Genomic DNA, 19,355 nt, shown 5'->3' with positions numbered 1-19,355 from the left:
GAGTTTTGGATGACCTCAAGTTTACGTAAGGTACAATGTGGGAGGCCAGCCAGGAGTGCGTTGGAATAGTCAAGTCTAGAAGACAAAGGGGCTGAAATTGATCTGTCCTGTATTGGTAAGGAATACATTATTATGTCAGATAATAGTTTCCTGTCCGTTATTTAATGCAGGCGTTAACCTGTTAAAATAAACAGTTAATGCTTTTGATAAAATAGCGGACAAAGGAATTTAATACAAATGTGCTAACATGCTTGTTACCAAGTTTTTGAAAAGTAAAGCTTGATAAACCACGTGGTCTTTTCTTATTCAATACTTCCCTATCCATAGAGTCAAGAAACTAACCTCAGAGAATGACCCACTGCAGCGGATATTTTCTTATTGATGCACATGCACACAGCTTCAACCTCTTAACCGTACAAAATGTTACCTTATAAACAATCAGTGTCAAATTTTGTCTGATAACCCTCCTGTGCAGCGCCTTGGAACATTTTACTATGTTAAAGATGCTATATAAGTGCAAGTTGTTGTTGTAGGTTATGCAGTGCACCAAGGTCTTACCATTGCAATCCTAATGACTGTAAGTCATCTTAATGCTCCTCACTGCAGAGTTGCACAGGAAAAGTCCCTTAACTTCAAAGTAATACCGATCTTCACTTATATATAAGTCTGTAATCTTGACTACATTCCATCCTCCGTCTATTGCTCAGAGCTAAGGAGAACTATGAGGTAAATGTCAACTAATGTCTTTGAAACAAAAGCGTATGACCCTTTGAGTGCTAAATGTCATTTCCAGCTGTCAAAACACATGCAGGATGCCTGGTGAATAAAACTGAAAACGGGTTGTGCTGTATTTTTTTTTCCTTTTCTTGATTTTCTCTGAAGTGAAATGAATTTTAGTGTTTATCAAATTGAGGCCCGTCAGTGCTGGGGAAATGGAATGCACTGTCACGGATCACGCACACTAAGGCTTTACTCTGCATCAACAGTGTACCATAACCAAAACTCCAGAACAGCAAAGGTCGAAGTTTTCCACTTCCCACACTCACTAACTTAACAGCTCCTCTGAGTAAGACTGTCAATTCAGTGCCAGTTAGTGCTGAACGATGGACAGTTTTCTAGTGTGGACCCGGGACTGAGCCTGCCAAATCTAGTTTCACCGGCAGAAAAGAGACTCTCATGTTATCAATCTGAGTTGGAATCAAAACCAAGTTCCGAACAACAAAAGGATATTGTGTGACTTTCTGTAAGTCCAGAACCAGGGGTCATAGACTAAGGATAAGGGGTAAGCCATTTAGGACTGAAATGAGGAGGAATTTCTTCACCCAGAGAGTGGTGAACCTGTGGAATTCTCTGCCACAGAGGGCGGTGGAGGCCAGTTCATTAAATATATTCAAGAAAGAGTTGGATATATTTCTTGAGGCTAAAGGGATCAAGGGATATGGGGAAAAGGCAGGGACAGGGTACTGAATTTGGATGATCAGCCATGATCACATTGAATGGCGGAGCAGGCTCGAAGGGCCGAATGGCCTACTCCTGCTCCTATCTTCTATGTTTCTATGTTTCCCAATAGTGGATAATAACAAAACAATGTGCATTTCCTGAATCAGTGCACTCGAGATAAACTCAAAAATGGCACCTCCATTATACTTTTTATTTTGCTGCAGGAATGCTTCAACAGGCTGTGAAGAGCAAAATCACAACTCAAAATAAAATTAGCTTAATAAGCAAGCAGTAAAGATCCTGAACATCCAAGAGCATCAATTTTACCCATCATTCAGTTTTTCTAAATGATTGTACTGTACTGAAGCTCATTAAACCAGAATAGAGATTTGACATCTGAAGACAGTTGGTTCAGACTGGAACTTTTAAATAGCACTCATTTCAGCAGCTTTTTTGGAAGTAGAGTAGAGCAACACGAGGAGTTATATTCATGAGCCTTGTTTGTAAGGAAAGTTGTCAGTTCTAATCTAACAATCTAATAAATTATCCCTGATACCTTAGTATGTGTGTAAAGTGTCTCACCTCAGGGGATTATAATTACAGACCTTTATCCAATTTAGGTGAGCATTAATATTATTTTTGTTGCCAGTGTGTGTCAGCAGAAATAATATTGGAGAAAAATTAAGAAAAGATACATTACCACCAGTATTGCTTTAAACACTCGGCCTCCATATAAACGCAGGTCACTGAGAAACCTTAAGTAGTGCACCTTGGCTTGTAAAGCAGAGAGCTGCAATAGAAAGTAAGAAAGTAATTTGAGACAAAGAATTACATTTAAGAGTGATGATGAATTGCTGCCATTGAATGTCTCCAGTATACAGCTCGGTAAAATTTAGGCAGAAAAATTCAGTTGTTTGCGTCTCCCGTTAGTGCCTTAAGAGGGCGCAAATGGGGTGTAAAGCAACTAGCGCCCGGGCGCGGCGATGTTTGTGCCGCTCACGAAATTAACTAGACATTTTGCGGCGGTGCTGCTAAACACTACCGCCACGATCTCCTGCGCCGGCAGATCGTGATGTCAGTCGAGTGTGCCCCGGACTGGATATTGAGTGGCGCCCCCTGCCTTACCGCCTGCCACTAGCAACGACAGGTTGAGGGGAGCGTTTTACAGTCAGAAAGGGACTGGGGGAGCGCTATTTAAAGGCGGCCGCTTCCTGCCTTTTTTTGTTGGTGACATTTGTGCACCATGCATTCTGAGAGAGAGAGAGAGAGACTTCTGGAGAGATTCAACACTGTGTGAAGGAGTTTTGAGTACTGAGCAGCACTTTGCAGGTTCATTTTGATTTGCCCTTCCTTGCTTCGCCAGCGCTCTGAGGTAGCGCCTCACTCCTCGGCCATTGCACCTTAAGACAGGTGTGAAGCGCCTGATTTAGCGCTCCAATCACCTCCAGGGGCGATAAAAGCCAAGTTTGCCGTCGGAGGCGATAATTAGCGCCAGGCGCTAAACTTTGCGCACGGCCGATAATGGTGCCCCCAAACGGGGCGATACTGAATTTTTCCCCCTTCGTGCTTAAAAACCATTAGTATTTTTCTTCTTAAATCAGGAATCCCAATATTCTTATCAATGTAGAAGTTTGTACTGAAAAAAAAATCATAATGGAAACAAGTTTAACTCATACCTAGTGACCTTCTGCTTCATCATCACGAATAAAGTCAATCAAACTATAGCTAGATTGAGTTAGGGTTCATTAAGGAAGAAAATGCTGCCAAAGTCATAATGAAAGAGGAGGTAGTTTGAGATACTGGATGGGATAAAAATTGATAAAGAGGACGTACTAGAAAGGCTGGCTGTACTTAAAAGTAGATAAGTCACCAGGACCGATGGGGTGCATCCTAGGATGCTGAGGGAAGTAAAGGTGGAAATTGCGGAGGTCCTGGCCATAATCTTCCAATCCTCCTTAGATACAGGGGTGGTGCCAGAGGTCTGGGGAATTGCAAATGTTACACCCTTGTTCAAAAAAGGGTGTAACAATAAACCCAGCAACTACAGGCCAGTCAGTTTAACCTCGGTAGTGGGGAAGCTTTTAGAAACAATAATCCGGGCCAAAATTAACAGTCACTTAGACAAGTGTGGATTAATTAAGGAAAGCCAGCACGGATTTGTTAAAGGCAAATCGTGTTTAACTAACTTGATTGAGTTTTTTGATGAGGTAACAGAGAGGGTTGATGAGGGCAATGCAGTTGATGTGGTGTATTTGGGCTTCAAAAAGGCATTTGACAAAGTGCCACATAATAGGCTTGCCAGCAAAGTTGAAGCCCATGGAATAAAAGGGACAGTGGCAGCATGGATAGGAAATTGGCTAAGTGACAGGAAACAGAGAGTAGTGGTGAACGGTTGTTTTTCGGACTGGAGGAAGGTATACAGTGGTGTTCCCCAGGGGTCGGTACTAGGACCACTGCTTTTCTTGATACATATTAATGACTTAGATGTGGGTGTACAGGGCACAATTTCAAAATTTGCAGATGACACAAAACTTGGAAGTATAGTGAACAGTGAGGAGGATAGTGATAGACTTCAAGAGGACATAGACAGGCTGGTGGAATGGGCGGACACGTGGCAGATGAAATTTAACGCAGAAAAGTGCGAAGTGATACATTTTGGTAGGAAGAATGAGGAGAGACAATATAAGATAAAGGGTGCAATTCTAAAGGGGCTGCAGGAACAGAGAGACCTGAGGGTATATGTGCACAAATCGTTGAAGGTGGCAGGGCAGGTTGAGAAAGCGGTTAAAAAAGCAGACGGGATTCTGGGCTTCATAAATAGAGGATTTTGTCAATGGGAGCTTTTGGAGGCGGGACTCCCACTTTTTGGGGTTATAGTCCCGCCTCCATCGACTCGTGGCCACCCACGCTATTTTCCCTTGATTGACCTTGTTAAGCCCTCCCAGCGGGCTCAGCAGGCCAATTAAGGGACACCTGGCTACTGGTGACGTCAGCGATTGACATTTCATCTGTCAAGAGCTTTTGACAGATGAAAAATCAGCGTTTGACAGCTCTGTGAAGCTGTCAAACACGGACAATCTGTCTTCTAACTTGAGTCCTTCTACTCAGACTCAGTTAGAGATCTCTCCAGACCAGAGAGCAGAGGCTGCAGCTTTTGACATTTCAGCGGCCATTCTGCTTTCTGTGCCGGTGAACTGAGGGACTCCCGAGACCTGAAGGAAGAAAGCCTGCAGGAGAATGTAAAGGTAAGTAAAACTTATTAAAACACTTTACACTTACCTCACACACTTACCTCTGCACACATGCACCCATTACTCACCTGCACAACATACATCTCGACCCCTCCAACCCCTGTAGACGGACAGTCCACCTCGCTAACTTGGCGTGGTTTGGAGCCGTCGGGAAGCCCACACTTCAGGGCTAAAAATAGGGATTAGGCAAAAAACTGCCTGTTAACTACCTGTTAACAGGCAGTTAATTGGCACTAATCCCCTTCCCGCCTCGGGGAGGCGGCTCCCAGCACAGGTCGGGTACCCGCCTCCTGGGACATTGGCACGGAGGCGGGTTGGGGGCGGGATGGGTTCCTGTCCCCGATTCTGCAATTTTCCCACCACTCCCATCTCCAAACCCGCCTCCATGGGGCTTGGAAATTTGAGCCCATAGAGTACAAAAGCAAGGAAGTTATGATGAACCTTTATAAACCACTGGTTCAGCCTCAACTGGAGTATTGTGTCCAATTCTGGGCACCGCACTTTAGGAAGGATGTGAAGGCCTTAGAGAGGGTGCAGAAAAGATTCAGAAGAATAGTTCCAGGGATAGTGGTTCAGTTACGTGGATAGACTGGAAAAGCTGGGGTTGTTCTCCTTAGAGCAGAGAAGGTTGAGAGGAGATTTGATAGAAGTGTTCAAAATCATGAGAGGTCTGGACAGAGTAGATAGAGAGAAACTGTTCCCATTGGCGGAAGGGTCGAGAACCAGAGGACACAGAAGAACCAAAGGCACATGAGGAAAAACTTTTTTACTCAGCGAGTGGTTAGGATCTGGAATGCACTGCCTGAAAGGGTGGTGGAGGCAGATTCAATTGTGGCTTTCAAAAGGGAGTTGGATAAGTACCTGAAGGAAAAAAAATTGCAGGGCTACGGGGAAAGGGTGGGGGTGTGGGACTAGCTGAAGTGCTCTTGCAGAGAGCCGGCACAGGCTCGACGGGCTGAATGGCCTCCTTCTGTGCTGTAACCATTCTATGATTCTGTGATAAGAAAGAATTCTAAAGCATTTTTTGACATTTTTAAGCAACTTAATCAAAAAATGTCAGTTGCTTCACCGACTGCCACCATTTTGGATACTGACAATATGGCCTGGCAGAGTTTTCAATCCGCAAGAGCTGCTTCCGAAAGGTGGAATCTGGCCCAGAATATAATTCTGAAAAAGCGAGGCAAGTGACTGCCAGCTTAACGCAGCAGACTTTTTATTTTTCAAGGCACTTCTGCACTACATCACTGCCCTATTACATTTCTATTTCCTTACTCCTTTTAACTGAGAAATTGATATTTTCCAGTCACTTAAGTATTTCTCTTATTTAAGAAAAAATGACCTTATGTAATCGACCCTATGTCATACATCTACCAAAACAGAGGATGCAATATTTAACACAGGGCACGGTATACTGCTGATGAAGCATCTACCACTCATTTTTTTACCTTGTCAGAGATAATGGTGATAACAATGGTACATGTATCCTGCACAAGGAACACATTATAGTTCCTGCATGATATATGCAGAAGTCACATACTAGTGTCAGCTTTTACACAGTCGGGCAATATTTTATCTTTTGTAAATGACCTGGGCGACGTTCAGGCTTGGGCTGATAAGTGGCAGATAACATTCGCGCCACAGAAGTGTCAGACAATGACTATCTCCAACAAGCAAGAGTCTAACCACCTCCCCTTGACATTCAACAGCATTACCATCGCCGAATCCCCCACCATCAACATCCTGGGGGTCACCATTGACCAGAAACTTAACTGGACCAGCCACATAAATACTGTGGCAACAACAGCAGGTCAGAGGCTAGGTATTCTGCGACGAGTGTCTCACCTCCTGACTCCCCAAAGCCTTTCCACCATCTACAAGGCACAAGTAAGGAGTGTGATGGAATACCCTCCACTTGCCTGGATGAGTGCAGCTCCAACACTCAAGAAGCTCGACACCACCCAGGACAAAGCAGCCCGCTTGATCGACACCCCATCCACCACCTTAAATATTCACTCCCTCCACCACCGACGTACCGTGGCTGCAGTGTGTACCATCTACAAGATGCACTGCAGCAACTTCCCAAGGTTTCTTCGGCAGCACCTCCCAAACCAGTGACCTCTTCCACCTAGAAGGACAAGGGCAGCAGGCGCATGGGAACACCACCACCTCCAAGTTCCCCTCCAAGTCACACACTATCCTGACTTAGAAGTGTATCTCCGATCCTTCATTGTCGCTGGGTCAAAATCCTGGAACTCCCTCCCTAACAGCACTGTGGGAGTACCTTCACCACACGGACTGCAGCGGTTCAAGAATGCGGCTCACCACCACCTCCTCAAGGGCAATTAGGGATGGGCAATAAATGCGGGCCTTGCCAGCGACGCCCATATCCCACAAATGAATAAAAAAATTAATTAATTCACGGTTCAACTTTACCTTTTTGCCTGGAGGAACGAGATTTTGGTTTGCTTTCAAGATGTGGGAAAGCGCTTTCTTCACATTCTTTTCCTTCATGCTTTGTAACACCATTGGAGGAAGGAAGGTTTCAAGGCCCCATTCTTTCCTGGGAGAGAATTGTATGTCAGATAGTGGGCAAAGGTTATCGTTTCTAAGATTGCTTCTAAATTTTATATTTTTTTAGGAAAGTGTTAATTAAGTGAAAATATAGTAATGAATAGGAATCTAAGCCAGCTTTTGCATCCATATATGATGCAAAATGGTGGAATTACTTGTTGCAGAAGTAATCCAAATCCGAACCCACAAGAATCTGGCAGCTGATCTGTCACTGGTGTGCTAAACAATGAGTCTCACTGATATATACCTGATTCATTGACACGGACTCAGCTTGGATCAAATCAGACAGAGGTTGTTTAACTTACCCAATACCTTATAGAAACATTGGGACGAATTTTGCTGTAGAACTAACGGTGAGGCTAATAGTGTTCACCGGCATTAAACAATAAATTGGACAGCAACTTCCGGTAACTGCACACTTGCAGTTAAACGCGGAAGTCAAGAAGTTGCTGTCCAAGTTGCCCTGCTCTTCCAGGAGCTGCCGATAACAGTATCTCGCCGAGAGACTCGACACTCAAACACGTGGAGCGCCGTGAAGTTGCTGTTGTTACGTGATAAACATACACTAAACACGCCAGAAAAAGTTAGGTCTTGTCCATTCCAGTGTAAGTACATTTTTAACGGTGTGATAAGACTTAATTACTACCGAACATCCTCTTTGGCACTGAAAATTAACTTTTGACAAGTGTGGAGTCTCATTCCTTCAGATTTTAATTATTGTTGGAGATTTAAAAAACTTCAAATAAAGTATTTGTTTTTCCTTTTTCTTTCGGTCTCTTTTTTTTCTCTCTCTCTTAATCCCATCTTTCTTCCCCTTTCTTTATTTTGCTTTCTGCACCTGATTTGGCATTGAATTAAATGTTCAAACTGACATTTCCTGGTTCAAAGTCTGCGCTGCTCATTAACAATTCTTCAATCTGATTGGTTGAGGAGATACACAGTTGCTTACCCTGTTCACACAGGTCCCAGGTCCCCTGTAGAGGGCGCCGTGCCTTTTTGGCTCTCTAATTTACAGTAGGTTCCAGTGCAATATCCCATAGAAAGTCTGTGGGCAAGTGCAAATGGAATGAACAGCTGGCACCAGTTCGTTCGCCGCCGAGGGCAACATCTGGCCCATAGTTTTAGCATTTAGTTTCCATGGCTAGATAATTGGCACTGGGTTAATTCATACTTGGCGAGACCCTTTCAACAAGGCATTCATAGTAGGTTACTGAACACACTTTTAACCAGGATGGTTTAAAATTCCACATTAACAAATTTAATACTACAATTGGACTTAGTCACCAACAAAACAATTAACACAATCCAATGAGACAATGCCCCCTCCCCCCCCCACACCTACACCCCCACACCCACCACCAAATTTAGAGTGGAAGGACCATCAGTGTTCCTAGATGAACTAAATGTCAGAATCTAGAGAAAACATATGTCTGACTTGCAGGCCGCTTACAGTTTCTTGCAAAAGATTTTTCCATTGTCTCAAATCTACAGACAGTTCCTCTCTTACAAATTTTACATTTTAATGTGGCTTTGATGAGGTTGAGTTTGTTTAATTGCTAGTTCTCCCATGCTTCCTCCTTGATACAGCTGGTTATGACTATCCGGGACCAGAGAAATCTCTCTGGTAACCAGCATCGTCACCCTGTGATTGCCCAGAAGCACCTCTGCAGAATGTGCCTGGTTTCTCCTCCCCGTGAGATGGGATGCTCAGTGACCGCACAGCTCCCCAGGTTGTGGCCTACAGGAGTCCTGGAGAAAGATGCCCATCGTGCACAGTTCAGATCTTTTAGGCTCACTAATTGGGAACCCAATGTGCGCGCATTAAATTAAATACAAGAAAGCATGGAACAAGGAAAATCAGCTTGGTCCATCAAACTCCCTCCCTCCATAGACTATGTATCCTGGTTCCCATTTATTTAATTACCTGAGAGAAAGTTTGGGAATTAATTCCATTCTCCCAACTTAGACAGTTGCTTCGCAGAGGTGACATTTCTATGGTCACATCAGCATAAGAATGGTCATGATCCATGCAATGTTTGATCGTTTCTGTCCTTACATATCCCGATAATCCTCAATCTCATTCTTATCCAGTTATCAAGCTCTCTCTTGAAGGAGTTAATCGACAAAGCAGTAAACTGAGAGTCTATTCTCTTTTTCAGCTCTGTTTGTTTTCATTACAACATTGTAGCTGAAGTATGTAGTACCCAAATTCATATACATGAACAGAAATACCACTGCACATGCAGTAATATTTCCATCTAGGAACTGTTAAACACAACACATCCTGCAGTCATGGCAACTGAGTTGTTCTTGAAATGTGAATAATTGTACACAAAAGAATACTCGATACCGATTTTGGTAATTACTATTGGGGAGAGAAAAGATTATTATATTTCTTGAGGTACAATATCACTAGTGGTTTTATTCATTTAAAAGGAGAAAATACATGTTGCTACTAACAGTCCTCCCTGGTTCTCTAAAAATGAGCATATGTGCTGCTGTTTTTTAACTTAAATGAGAAGCAATATCCTGTTGACATTTGTAGCATAAAACGGTGATGTTTTAATTAAGTCTTTGTCGGCTAGCTATCAAAGGTCTTGCACCAGTGGAATTCTTATATCCAATTAATTGTGACAGCTAGGACAATTACCTCATTATATTTTTACCTAGCCTGGCTTGAGAGCTCACATATGGTAAGAAATATTATCTGTCCTAGGCCACACTGAATGTTGTTCAATGATACTAAACTTACCATGTTGCTAGTAACACTATAATCCACCACCACTGATTCTGCAGTATTAAAGCATTATAACACAATAGAACTATAGTGACAGAATGAAACAAATTTAGTAAGAGTGGATTTTCTTTATACCTAGCAACTGATGTGAACCACTAGACACAATGGCCTACGCTGGATCCCCAACCCATTTACCACCTCAGCCTACCAGAGTAATGCCGCCAAATCAGTACTCGGTGAAACTCTAGGTCAATAATTTAAGGGTAGACAATTATATATTATAGCAGATGCAGGCTCATTCAAAAATGAAAATTGAAAGATCCTAGGATCAACTGAAAGCAGAGAGATACCGGCTCGGTGAGGAGTTAAGGGGAGATGAAAATGATTGAATGGGTCCGGAGTATAAATCTGAGCAACAGGGGAAGGCTAAACAGATGAACAGTCTTCTTAAGTTGCCATGGCAAACTTGAAAAGATATTGATATTTTTGGTCTCTCTATCAAGTTATCGAGTTAACCGTTTATGAAGCATGTGAAACAAGTAGTACTCCAAGTGAAGATGAACAGACTGTGAATTTATTATTTAATCCTGTTTTCGGATACTTTCAATCAGGTAGCCAGTTTGAAGAAAGATGAGAGATAGCTCCTGTGACATAATATGGACTATTAAATCACCTTATCAACTTTTAGAAACCTCCATTAAAATTAGTTTCCAACACTTAACTGTTCTGGAAGAATAGATAAGGCAGTCTGAACAGGAGTTACAAATGGGCAATAGAAAGAATAAGACCACAGAGTTAAACTTGTTGCTTGACGTGGATTATGACACAGACAATCTAAAGACATCAAGTGACATTCTAATTTAACTATGGGCAGTTAGTTCCAGTCACCAGTTAGTCATCGCCATTGATTGATTCATTGCTTTGCCAGCACATTGTTATCGGAGTGTTTCAAATCAATGTCTGAATCATTATCAACGGTGTTTTCATTACTTACTCAATGTATTTAAGAGAGACTTTCTGGGATTGTTTGGTGCTGACAGTTGAAATGTACATCTGTAATGCAGCAAGTCGGAGAGCCACGTCATACTTCAGCTCAGGCCCAAACCTCTCCTGCACCACATCATTGCAACTCTGACAGAGAAACAGTAGGGGGAGAAATATCACCAACCATCACACAAATAAATACCTTCAACCACACCTGCCTGAGATAATATCTGTGATTCCCATCAACAGGCCCAATTATATACTAGGAACCCAAAGTGATTAGATTTGTAGAACAGCTGTAGCTTCTTGATATTGGATTTTTACAGCATTTATTTCATATTTTTCTGGTTCCCTATTTCTTTAAAGATCTGTAATAGTATACAGGTAATAAATGGTATAGACGAGATTACAAATTGTAATTTGGTAAGACGATCACATATATCAATTTCATTTTGGGTTGTGTGTGTCACCTTGCTGTACAGTCTGCAGCAGGAGGGGGAGACGCTATGTGAAAATCAATGGTATTGATTACTCTCACCTATTCCTGATTCTGCACGTTCAATGGACACTGTATAGTTCCGCTAACTCTTTACGTGAAGAGCACCAACTGATTGCATTTCTAGGAAGGGAAATTGGCTTCCACTTTCCCCTCCTTCCATCTTGTGGTGCCCTCCAGGGATGTTAAAAGAAGTCAGCCTGTGAGGAACAGTGAACCCACTTCTACTTTGCTCAGATATCTACCCATTAAGGAAAGACCCGCACTTCAGTGCTACCTACAATGAACATGTTCAGGCTTTATCTGTGGAGGTCAGTTTTGTGGTTTGGGAGTGATGATGTTCACCACAGGCTGACCTTCTCTTGTTACACTATAATCCACCACCACTGATTCTGCAGTATTAAAGCATTATAACACAATAGAACTATAGTGACAGAATGAAACAAACTCAGTAAGAGTGGATTTTCTTTATACCTAGCAACTGATGTGAACCACTAGACACAGTGGCCTACGCTGGATCCCCAACCCATTTACCACCTCAGCCTACCAGAGTAATGCCCCTAAATCAGTACTCGGTGAAACTCCAGGTCAATAATTTAAGGGTAGACAATTATATATTAAAGCAGATACAGACTCATTCAAAAATGAAAATTGAAAGATCCTAGGATCAACGGAATGCAGAGAGATACTGGCTTGGTGAGAAGTTAAGGGGAGATGAAAATGATGGATTGGGTCTGGAGTATACATCTCAGCAACAGGAAAAAGCAAAGAGCAGAGGTCAGTGATGTGTCCGAATCGTGCATTCAGAAAATTAATCTTTTCAATAAAAGAGTGAATATCTTCGTAACACATGCCACCAGGAAGGAAAGGTTTCTGACAAGTCCTACCTCTATATCTGGTGGGGGGTGGCTGCGATATCACAATGCAGAGCCTTGTAGATCTCAATAAACTGGCTCATGAGTCGTAGGGCAAAATTTGGTCCTGCAATTAGTTACACACTGAGTGACTGATCTCAACATTTCCACTTTGGGGAGGGACAGAATAGAGTCCAGTCACGGGAAGTGGAAGTTAGAGTGAGATTCATCCAGGCTCTTCTTTCAGAGTCTCCCATGCCTGTCTATGAGTGGCATTAGTGAGGCCTGAAAGCAGGCTGTACCCACAAATCCTTTTGGCTAAAAACAGACCCAAGAACAGGAATGGAGAGAAGATGCCTTTAAAATTGGGACTCTCGCACACCTTCCCACCCCCAAATTGTGACTAAGTTAGACCCTTTCACAGACCTGCAAATTGTTACTCATCAGAAGTGACAATTTTGGTTTAAAAATGTAACCCATTATAATAAATACCACTCTTATAAATTATTATAGTGAAGTTAGTGTGGCATTCCTATACCACTTTATTATATAAAGTACAGGTTGAGCATCCCAAATCCAGAGTTCCGGAATCCGGAATGTTACAGAATCCGGGACGATTGGTGGCAGGGGTCCGGAATCCGTAAAGTGTTCCGGAATCCGGACACCCTGAGGGAGGCTTATCAAAAGCGCAACCTGGGCCCAGGCATTTCCGGACTCGGCACATGTTTCTAATGTCCGAAGTCTGGAAATATCGCAACCTGGGCTCGGGTGTTTCCGGACTTCGGACATCAGAAACACCTTCCAAAGTCCGGAAAAACCCGAAAATCGGCTCGGCCTCGGTCCTTTACTTTAATGCAGCTGTTAATCTCTTCTTCTTAATTGAGTTAACACTTCTGCTACAAAAGAAGACAAAGGAATGTGATGGGTGATTCCACGATCTGGTTGCGCGTCTGTGTGATTTCTCGAGGTGCGACCCCTGCAAGCACATTTCTCTGTTGTAAATTGTGGAATCGCTGCTATCATACGGGTACAGGTCTGTCTATTAATGTCACCAGCAGTAGGTTAACTGTGTTTTTAAAAACATTCTAAAACCTTAACTTGTCAGTTGACAACAGTAAATGTTTAAATTCCATTCTGATCGTGGACATTCATAAACATAGTGCATGAAAACAAAACCATGTAATGTATCAGAAACATAGCTGCCAGGTAGATTCGCGTCACAGCATGCACACACTGCAATGGACACACTTACCTGAACATATAAATACTCAAAAGCGACTGCATCTCTCCGTAGCAAATCAATAGGATCCTTTGGGACAAAGCTGATTCGAAAAAGACACTTCATCTTGTGGGAGCCCGGTCTCTGTGTCACCTAAAGCAAAGTAATATCAGATGAAGGGAAATTGGACAGAGTCCCCAAGAGCTACACTATGACAACAGAAGTTCCTTAAAGGGAAGGTGGAGCACAAAGCCCCATTACTTAATTATTTATATCAAACATTGAGTTGATGGCCCAGTAACTGGGATGAGAGTAGGAATTTAATTTCAACCTCAGCAGCATCTTTAGTATTCAGCATCAATTAAACCCAGGTAATTCAAAACCGAATCTACATTCTTTTATTTCAATTCATTGAATTCTCAAGTTTGGTCAATTGGCAGTTTTGTTCAACCAGAGACAAAGTTGAAAGCCTGAATCATCATCTCGACCTAATCATGCCCCCTTCAAATAATCAGTTCCAACAATAGCTATCTCAATCCCACTGTATGACCTCCAGTGCACTCTCGCTCAGCAGCATCTCTTCGTGTTTTTGCTTTATCTCTCTCAATTGTTCTTGGTGTGTTGGTTCTGACGTTCGTAGATGTGAAGAAAAGTGGAAAATATCCTCTTATGACATAAAATTTTATGTAACTAAAGTTAAAAATGGTCTTGTCATGCTTTGTGTAATATCACAGATAGCCAGTGCATGAAAACAAAACCATGTAATGTATCAGAAACATAGCTGCCAGGTAGATTAGTATCACAGCATGCACGCACTGCATTGGACAAGATCTGTGAAGAAACTGACTCATCCTTTGACCTGGTAACAGAGTTAGATTGGTGAGACTGAAGTGTGAATTGACGCATAGAGCAAGAGAGAGAGGTACTGAGCACAGTAGATTACAAAAGCAAAATACTGCTGATGCTGGAAATCGGAAATAAGATTAGATTGTTAGCTGTCACTTCTGAGCAAACAAATGGAAGTTTCTGCTGGAGTTTCCCATCTGCATTCTATAGTCTTTTTTGTATTATTGAATTTTAAAAATAGTTTATATCACACCGTAGGTTTATATCTTTGCACTTTGAGTAATTCTTTGCAAACATCTTGTGAGCTTTGAAATAACAACAGAAAACGCTGGAAATACTCAGCAGGCCAGGCAACATCCGTGGAGAGAGAAACAGAGTTAATGTTTCAGGTCTGGGACCCTTCATCCTTCATTCTGATGAAGGGTCCCAGACCTGAAACGTTGGGCTGGATTTTCATTGAGGCGTCGGGTAGGAGGCGGGACTACAACTTTTGGGGTTGTAGTCCCGCCTCCATCGAGTTCTAGCCAACTCATGTGATTTTGACTTGATTGACCTTGTTGAGCCCGCCCAGCGGGCTCAGCAGGCCAATTAAGGGCCACCCGGCAACAGGTGATGTCACAGATTGAAATTTCATCTGTCAAGAGCTTTTGACAGATGAAATATCAGCGTTTGACAGCTGTTTGACACTGACAATCTGTACTCCAAGTTAATTCCTTCCTCTCAGGATGATTTAGCGATCTCCCCGGAACAGAAAGCAGAGGCTGCAGATTTTGACAGCTGGCAGCCATTTTGCTTTCTGTGCCGGTGAGATGAGGGACTCCCGAGACCTGAAGGAAGGAAGGCTGTAAAGGTAAGTAAAGGTATGTAAAACTTCTTTAAACACTTTACACAGACCAAACACACTTACCTCTGCACTCATGCACCCATCATTCACCTGAACACCGGACATCTCGGCCCCTCCAAGCCCTTCATCCCGACGGGCCGCCTCGCTAACGTGGTGTGGTTTGGAGCCATCGGGAATCCCACATTTCAACAATGAAAATAGGGATTAGGCTAAAAACTGCCTGTTAACTACCTGTCCCAGTGCGGGGCGGGTACCCGCCTCCTTTGAAACTGGCATGGAGGCAGGTTGGGGGCGGGATGGGGTCGGAACCCCCGATTTCGGGATTTTAAACCCCCCACATGCCTCCAATCCCGACTCCACGGCCCAATGAAAATCCAGCCCAACGTTTCAGGTCTGGGACCCTTCATCAGAAGGGTCTTCGACCTGAAACGTTAACTCTGTTTCTCTCTCCACAGATGCTGCCTGGCCTGCTGAGTGTTTCCAGCGTTTTCTGTTGTTATTTCAGATTTCTAGCATCCGCAGTATTTTTCTATTGTCTTGTGAGCTTTGATTGGATTAATATTTGATCAATGGAGTCTTGGCTATAACCTTTGTGCTATTCGTGGACAGTTATTTTAACATTCGTTTGAGATCCCACATCAAAATGAATTTGTGCTTAAAAGCTGAGGTTTCACTCCAGAGCAGAGGTAGCTTGGAGAGCCAGTGAGTCCTGGCACAGGACTGCTTTCAAGAAACCATAAAGTTAGTGCAGGAGGAGTTTGGAAAAATGGGTTTTAAAACCACAAAAGATTGCTCTACTGAGAGTAGTTGTATTAAGCAACATGACATTTGAATGGACTTTCTAAGATGTATGTAACGCAGCATTACTTTTGGGTTTGCCCAATTTAAATTCTATAGCATTTGACTAGTCTTTATATTAATGCTTCTGGTGTGTTCTTTAACTTGTAAGTAAATATTGTACAATTTCAGCCCGTGATCTTTTGTCTACAGCAATTTATGGAGACATGGGCTCGAATTTCCAAGCCCCATGGAGGTGGGTTTGGAGGCGGGAGTGGTGGGAAAATTGCAGAATCGGGGGGCAGGAACCTATCCCGCCCCCAACCCGCCTCCGTGCCAATGTCCCAGGAGGCGGGTATCCGACCTGTGCTGGGAGCCTCCTCCCAGAGGCAGGAAGGGGATTAGTGCCAATTAACTGCCTGTTAACAGGTAGTTAACAGGCAGTTTTTTGCCTAATCCCTATTTTTAGCCCTGAAGTGTGGGCTCCCCGACGGCTCCGAACCACGCCAAGTTAGCGAGGTGGACCGTCGGTCTGAAGGGGTTGGAGGGGTCGAGATGTCCGTTGTGCAGGTGAGTGATGGGTGCATGTGTGCAGAGGTAAGTGTGTGAGGTAAGTGTAAAGTGTTTTAATAAGTTTTACTTACCTTTACTTTCTCCTGCAGGCTTCCTTCCTTCAGTTCGCGGGAGTCCCTCAGTTCACCGGCACAGAAAGCAGAATGGCCGTGTAATGATATCAGCAAATAGTGATGATATTTGTCTGTGTTTGATTACTTATGCCTTACAGCATATTTGTCTGTGTTTTTGATTACTTGTGGCTGACCAGCAGAGGTCATGTGAGAGACAAGCAGTCCAGAGAGGTTCTACTTTCAGTTTCATTCTAGATGCATCACAGCATAGTGTGTTCTGTAAAAAGCTGTAGAAAGTCTTGAACAAGACTTTAGATTAAACAACATTCTCTTTCAGAAATGAGTCTTTATTGAACCCAAAAAGAAATCAAAACATGGTGTCAGAAGTGGCTGAAAGAGAAAAAATCTGAAGTTAGCAACTTGATGGGACAGTGAATGCAGTTGTGGCAAGTAAGCGAAATCAGCTCTCCACATATTAGCAAGCCAGAAGAGAACATCGTTGCTTACCATTAGAGAATAGCTAACGAAGTGAAAAAATGGAAGGTTTACACCCACCGGCGACGCTTCAATTGACCGGTAATGTGGCTGAAAATTGGAGGAGATTCAAACAACGTGTAGGGTTGTATTTATCAGCAATCGGAGCTGACGATAAAAGTAATAAACAGAAATCGTCCGTGTTTTTACATGTAGTGGGTGATGCAGCGCTGGAGGTATATAATAATTTCATATTTGCCGTTGATGGAGACAAAATGAAGCTAGATAAAATAATGGAACAGTTTGAGGCCTACTGCATACCTAAACACAACATGACCTTTGAGAGGCACAAATTTTTCACATGTGCACAGAAAATCGGCGAGACTATTGATCAGTATGTGACTGAACTGAGAAACCGGAGCAAATCATGTGAATTTGGGGGACTCACAGACTCGCTGATAAAAGACAGACTGGTGTGTGGTATTCCAGATAATGATCTAAGGGAAAGGCTGCTAAGAGAGCAAGATCTAGACCTGGGAAAAGCCATAGCACTGTGTAGGGTTACAGAGACTGTGAAGTTGCAGGCAAAGGAGCTGTTCAGTGACAGTAGCTGCAACGTGGATGCAGTGAGAATGAACGGACATAAACCGTTTAACAAAAAGAGCGCCAATGTGAAAAACGAGACGTGGCCAGCAAACGAAAATGAAAGGGACAATCGGAAGTCATGTAGTCGATGCGGTACACAGCATCCACCAAGAAAGTGTCCAGCATATGGTAAAACTTGCTATAGTTGCAACAAGAACAACCATTATGCCCGTTGCTGCAAGAACCAAGTGCAACAAAGCAAGGTCCATGCAGTAGATGCAAGCGACATAGAGGAATTCTATGTAGATGTTGTGTCTGAAAACAAAAGAGAAGAAAGAGACTGGATGTTGACACTAAAAGTGAACGACATACACATTCCATTTAAATTGGATACTGGAGCACAAGTTAATGTGATATCAGAGACCGATTTTAAGAGAATTAGACCCAGACCAAAGTTACATGGAATACAAGTGAAAGTGACCGGATACTCAGGTACTGATATACCAGTGAAAGGGAAATGCATTGTCAAAGTAACACACAAGGACAGAGAGCACACGCTAGCATTAATCATGGTGCCAAAGGATGTGCAAGCCATACTAGGTTTAAAAGCCTGTGAGAGACTGAACCTGGTAAAGAGAGTCCTCGTTGTGGAAAGTGAAAGAGAGACAGTCTATGATGAACTGAATGTTGCGTACACACCGGGTAAGCTGATGTATACAGCAGACACGTTGTCCAGAGCTGTTGACCCAAGTGAGCCCGCAAACACCACAATGGATGAAAAAGTGAACGCCTACGTGGACATGATCACAAGTGCACTGCCCATAGCAGGTGCAAAAATGGAGCTCATAAAGACTGAGACAAACAAAGATGAAACAATGAGATGACTGAGAAAAAGCATCTTGGATGGATGGCCCAACATGAAGCAAGACTGCTCACCTGATATAGCAGAGTACTGGAACTGCAGGGCGGAACTATCAGTGGTCGAAGACATCATCTACAAAGGAAGTAAAATAGTTATCCCAAAGAGTCTGAGAAGAGAGATGCTAAAAAAGATCCATGGAGGACATCTGGGAATCGAAAAGTGTAAGAAAAGAGCACGAGAGGTGATGTACTGGCCACGAATCAACCAAGATGTGACAAATGAGGTGTCAAACTGCACAATATGCCTGAAATATCGAGCAAGCAATCCGGTAGAACCACAAAAGCCACACCCAGCACCAGACAGACCTTACCAGAAGGTAGGCGCTGACCTATTCGTATGTCAAGGGAAGGACTATCTTGTCGTCACAGACTATTACTCCCTGTATCCAGAGGTTTGTAAACTGTACACCACCACTGCAGAAGCTGTGATAAGAAGTATGAAAGCCATATTCTCCAGACATGGCGTGGCAAGCGAGGTCTTTACAGACAACGGACCCCAGTTTAACAATGCAAATTTCCGACACTTTGCCAAAGAGTGGGACTTTGTCCACACAACGTCAAGTCCTCACTATCCACAGTCCAATGGACTAGTGGAAAAATTGGTCCAGACAGTGAAAAGACTGATGTACAAGGCAAAAGACAGTGGAACTGACTTCTACCAAAGCATGCTTGTATACCGCACAACGCCGCTCGAGTGTGGTATGTCACCAGCCCAACTCCTGATGGGACG

At 43.1% G+C, this 19,355-nt stretch overlaps 1 protein-coding gene across 5 annotated transcripts in view; it reads right to left on the bottom strand.

The window, feature by feature from the left end:
• LOC147107338 (FERM and PDZ domain-containing protein 4-like) overlaps positions 1–19,355 on the bottom strand; it is a 506,420-nt gene that overhangs the window by 16,348 nt on the left and 470,717 nt on the right. For 4 of the 5 annotated variants that reach the window (XM_086006256.1, XM_086006260.1, XM_086006258.1 and 1 more), the window contains 4 exons: positions 13,586–13,705; positions 10,994–11,130; positions 7,125–7,251; positions 2,141–2,230 (listed from right to left, as the gene is read on the bottom strand). In XM_086006256.1, coding sequence (XP_085862382.1) covers positions 2,141–2,230; positions 7,125–7,251; positions 10,994–11,130; positions 13,586–13,705 — 474 coding nt within the window. The remainder of the gene's footprint in view (positions 1–2,140; positions 2,231–7,124; positions 7,252–10,993; positions 11,131–13,585; positions 13,706–19,355) is intronic. The other variant, XM_086006257.1, reaches the window with a different exon arrangement.

This window comes from Somniosus microcephalus, chromosome 14 (assembly GCF_052327205.1).
Source record: "Somniosus microcephalus isolate GS21.2 chromosome 14, FLI_Smic_1.0, whole genome shotgun sequence".
Taxonomy (NCBI): Eukaryota; Metazoa; Chordata; class Chondrichthyes; order Squaliformes; family Somniosidae; genus Somniosus; species Somniosus microcephalus.
The sequence above is the reverse complement of the archived record's forward strand: the minus strand, read 5'-3'. Positions and strand labels throughout refer to the sequence as shown.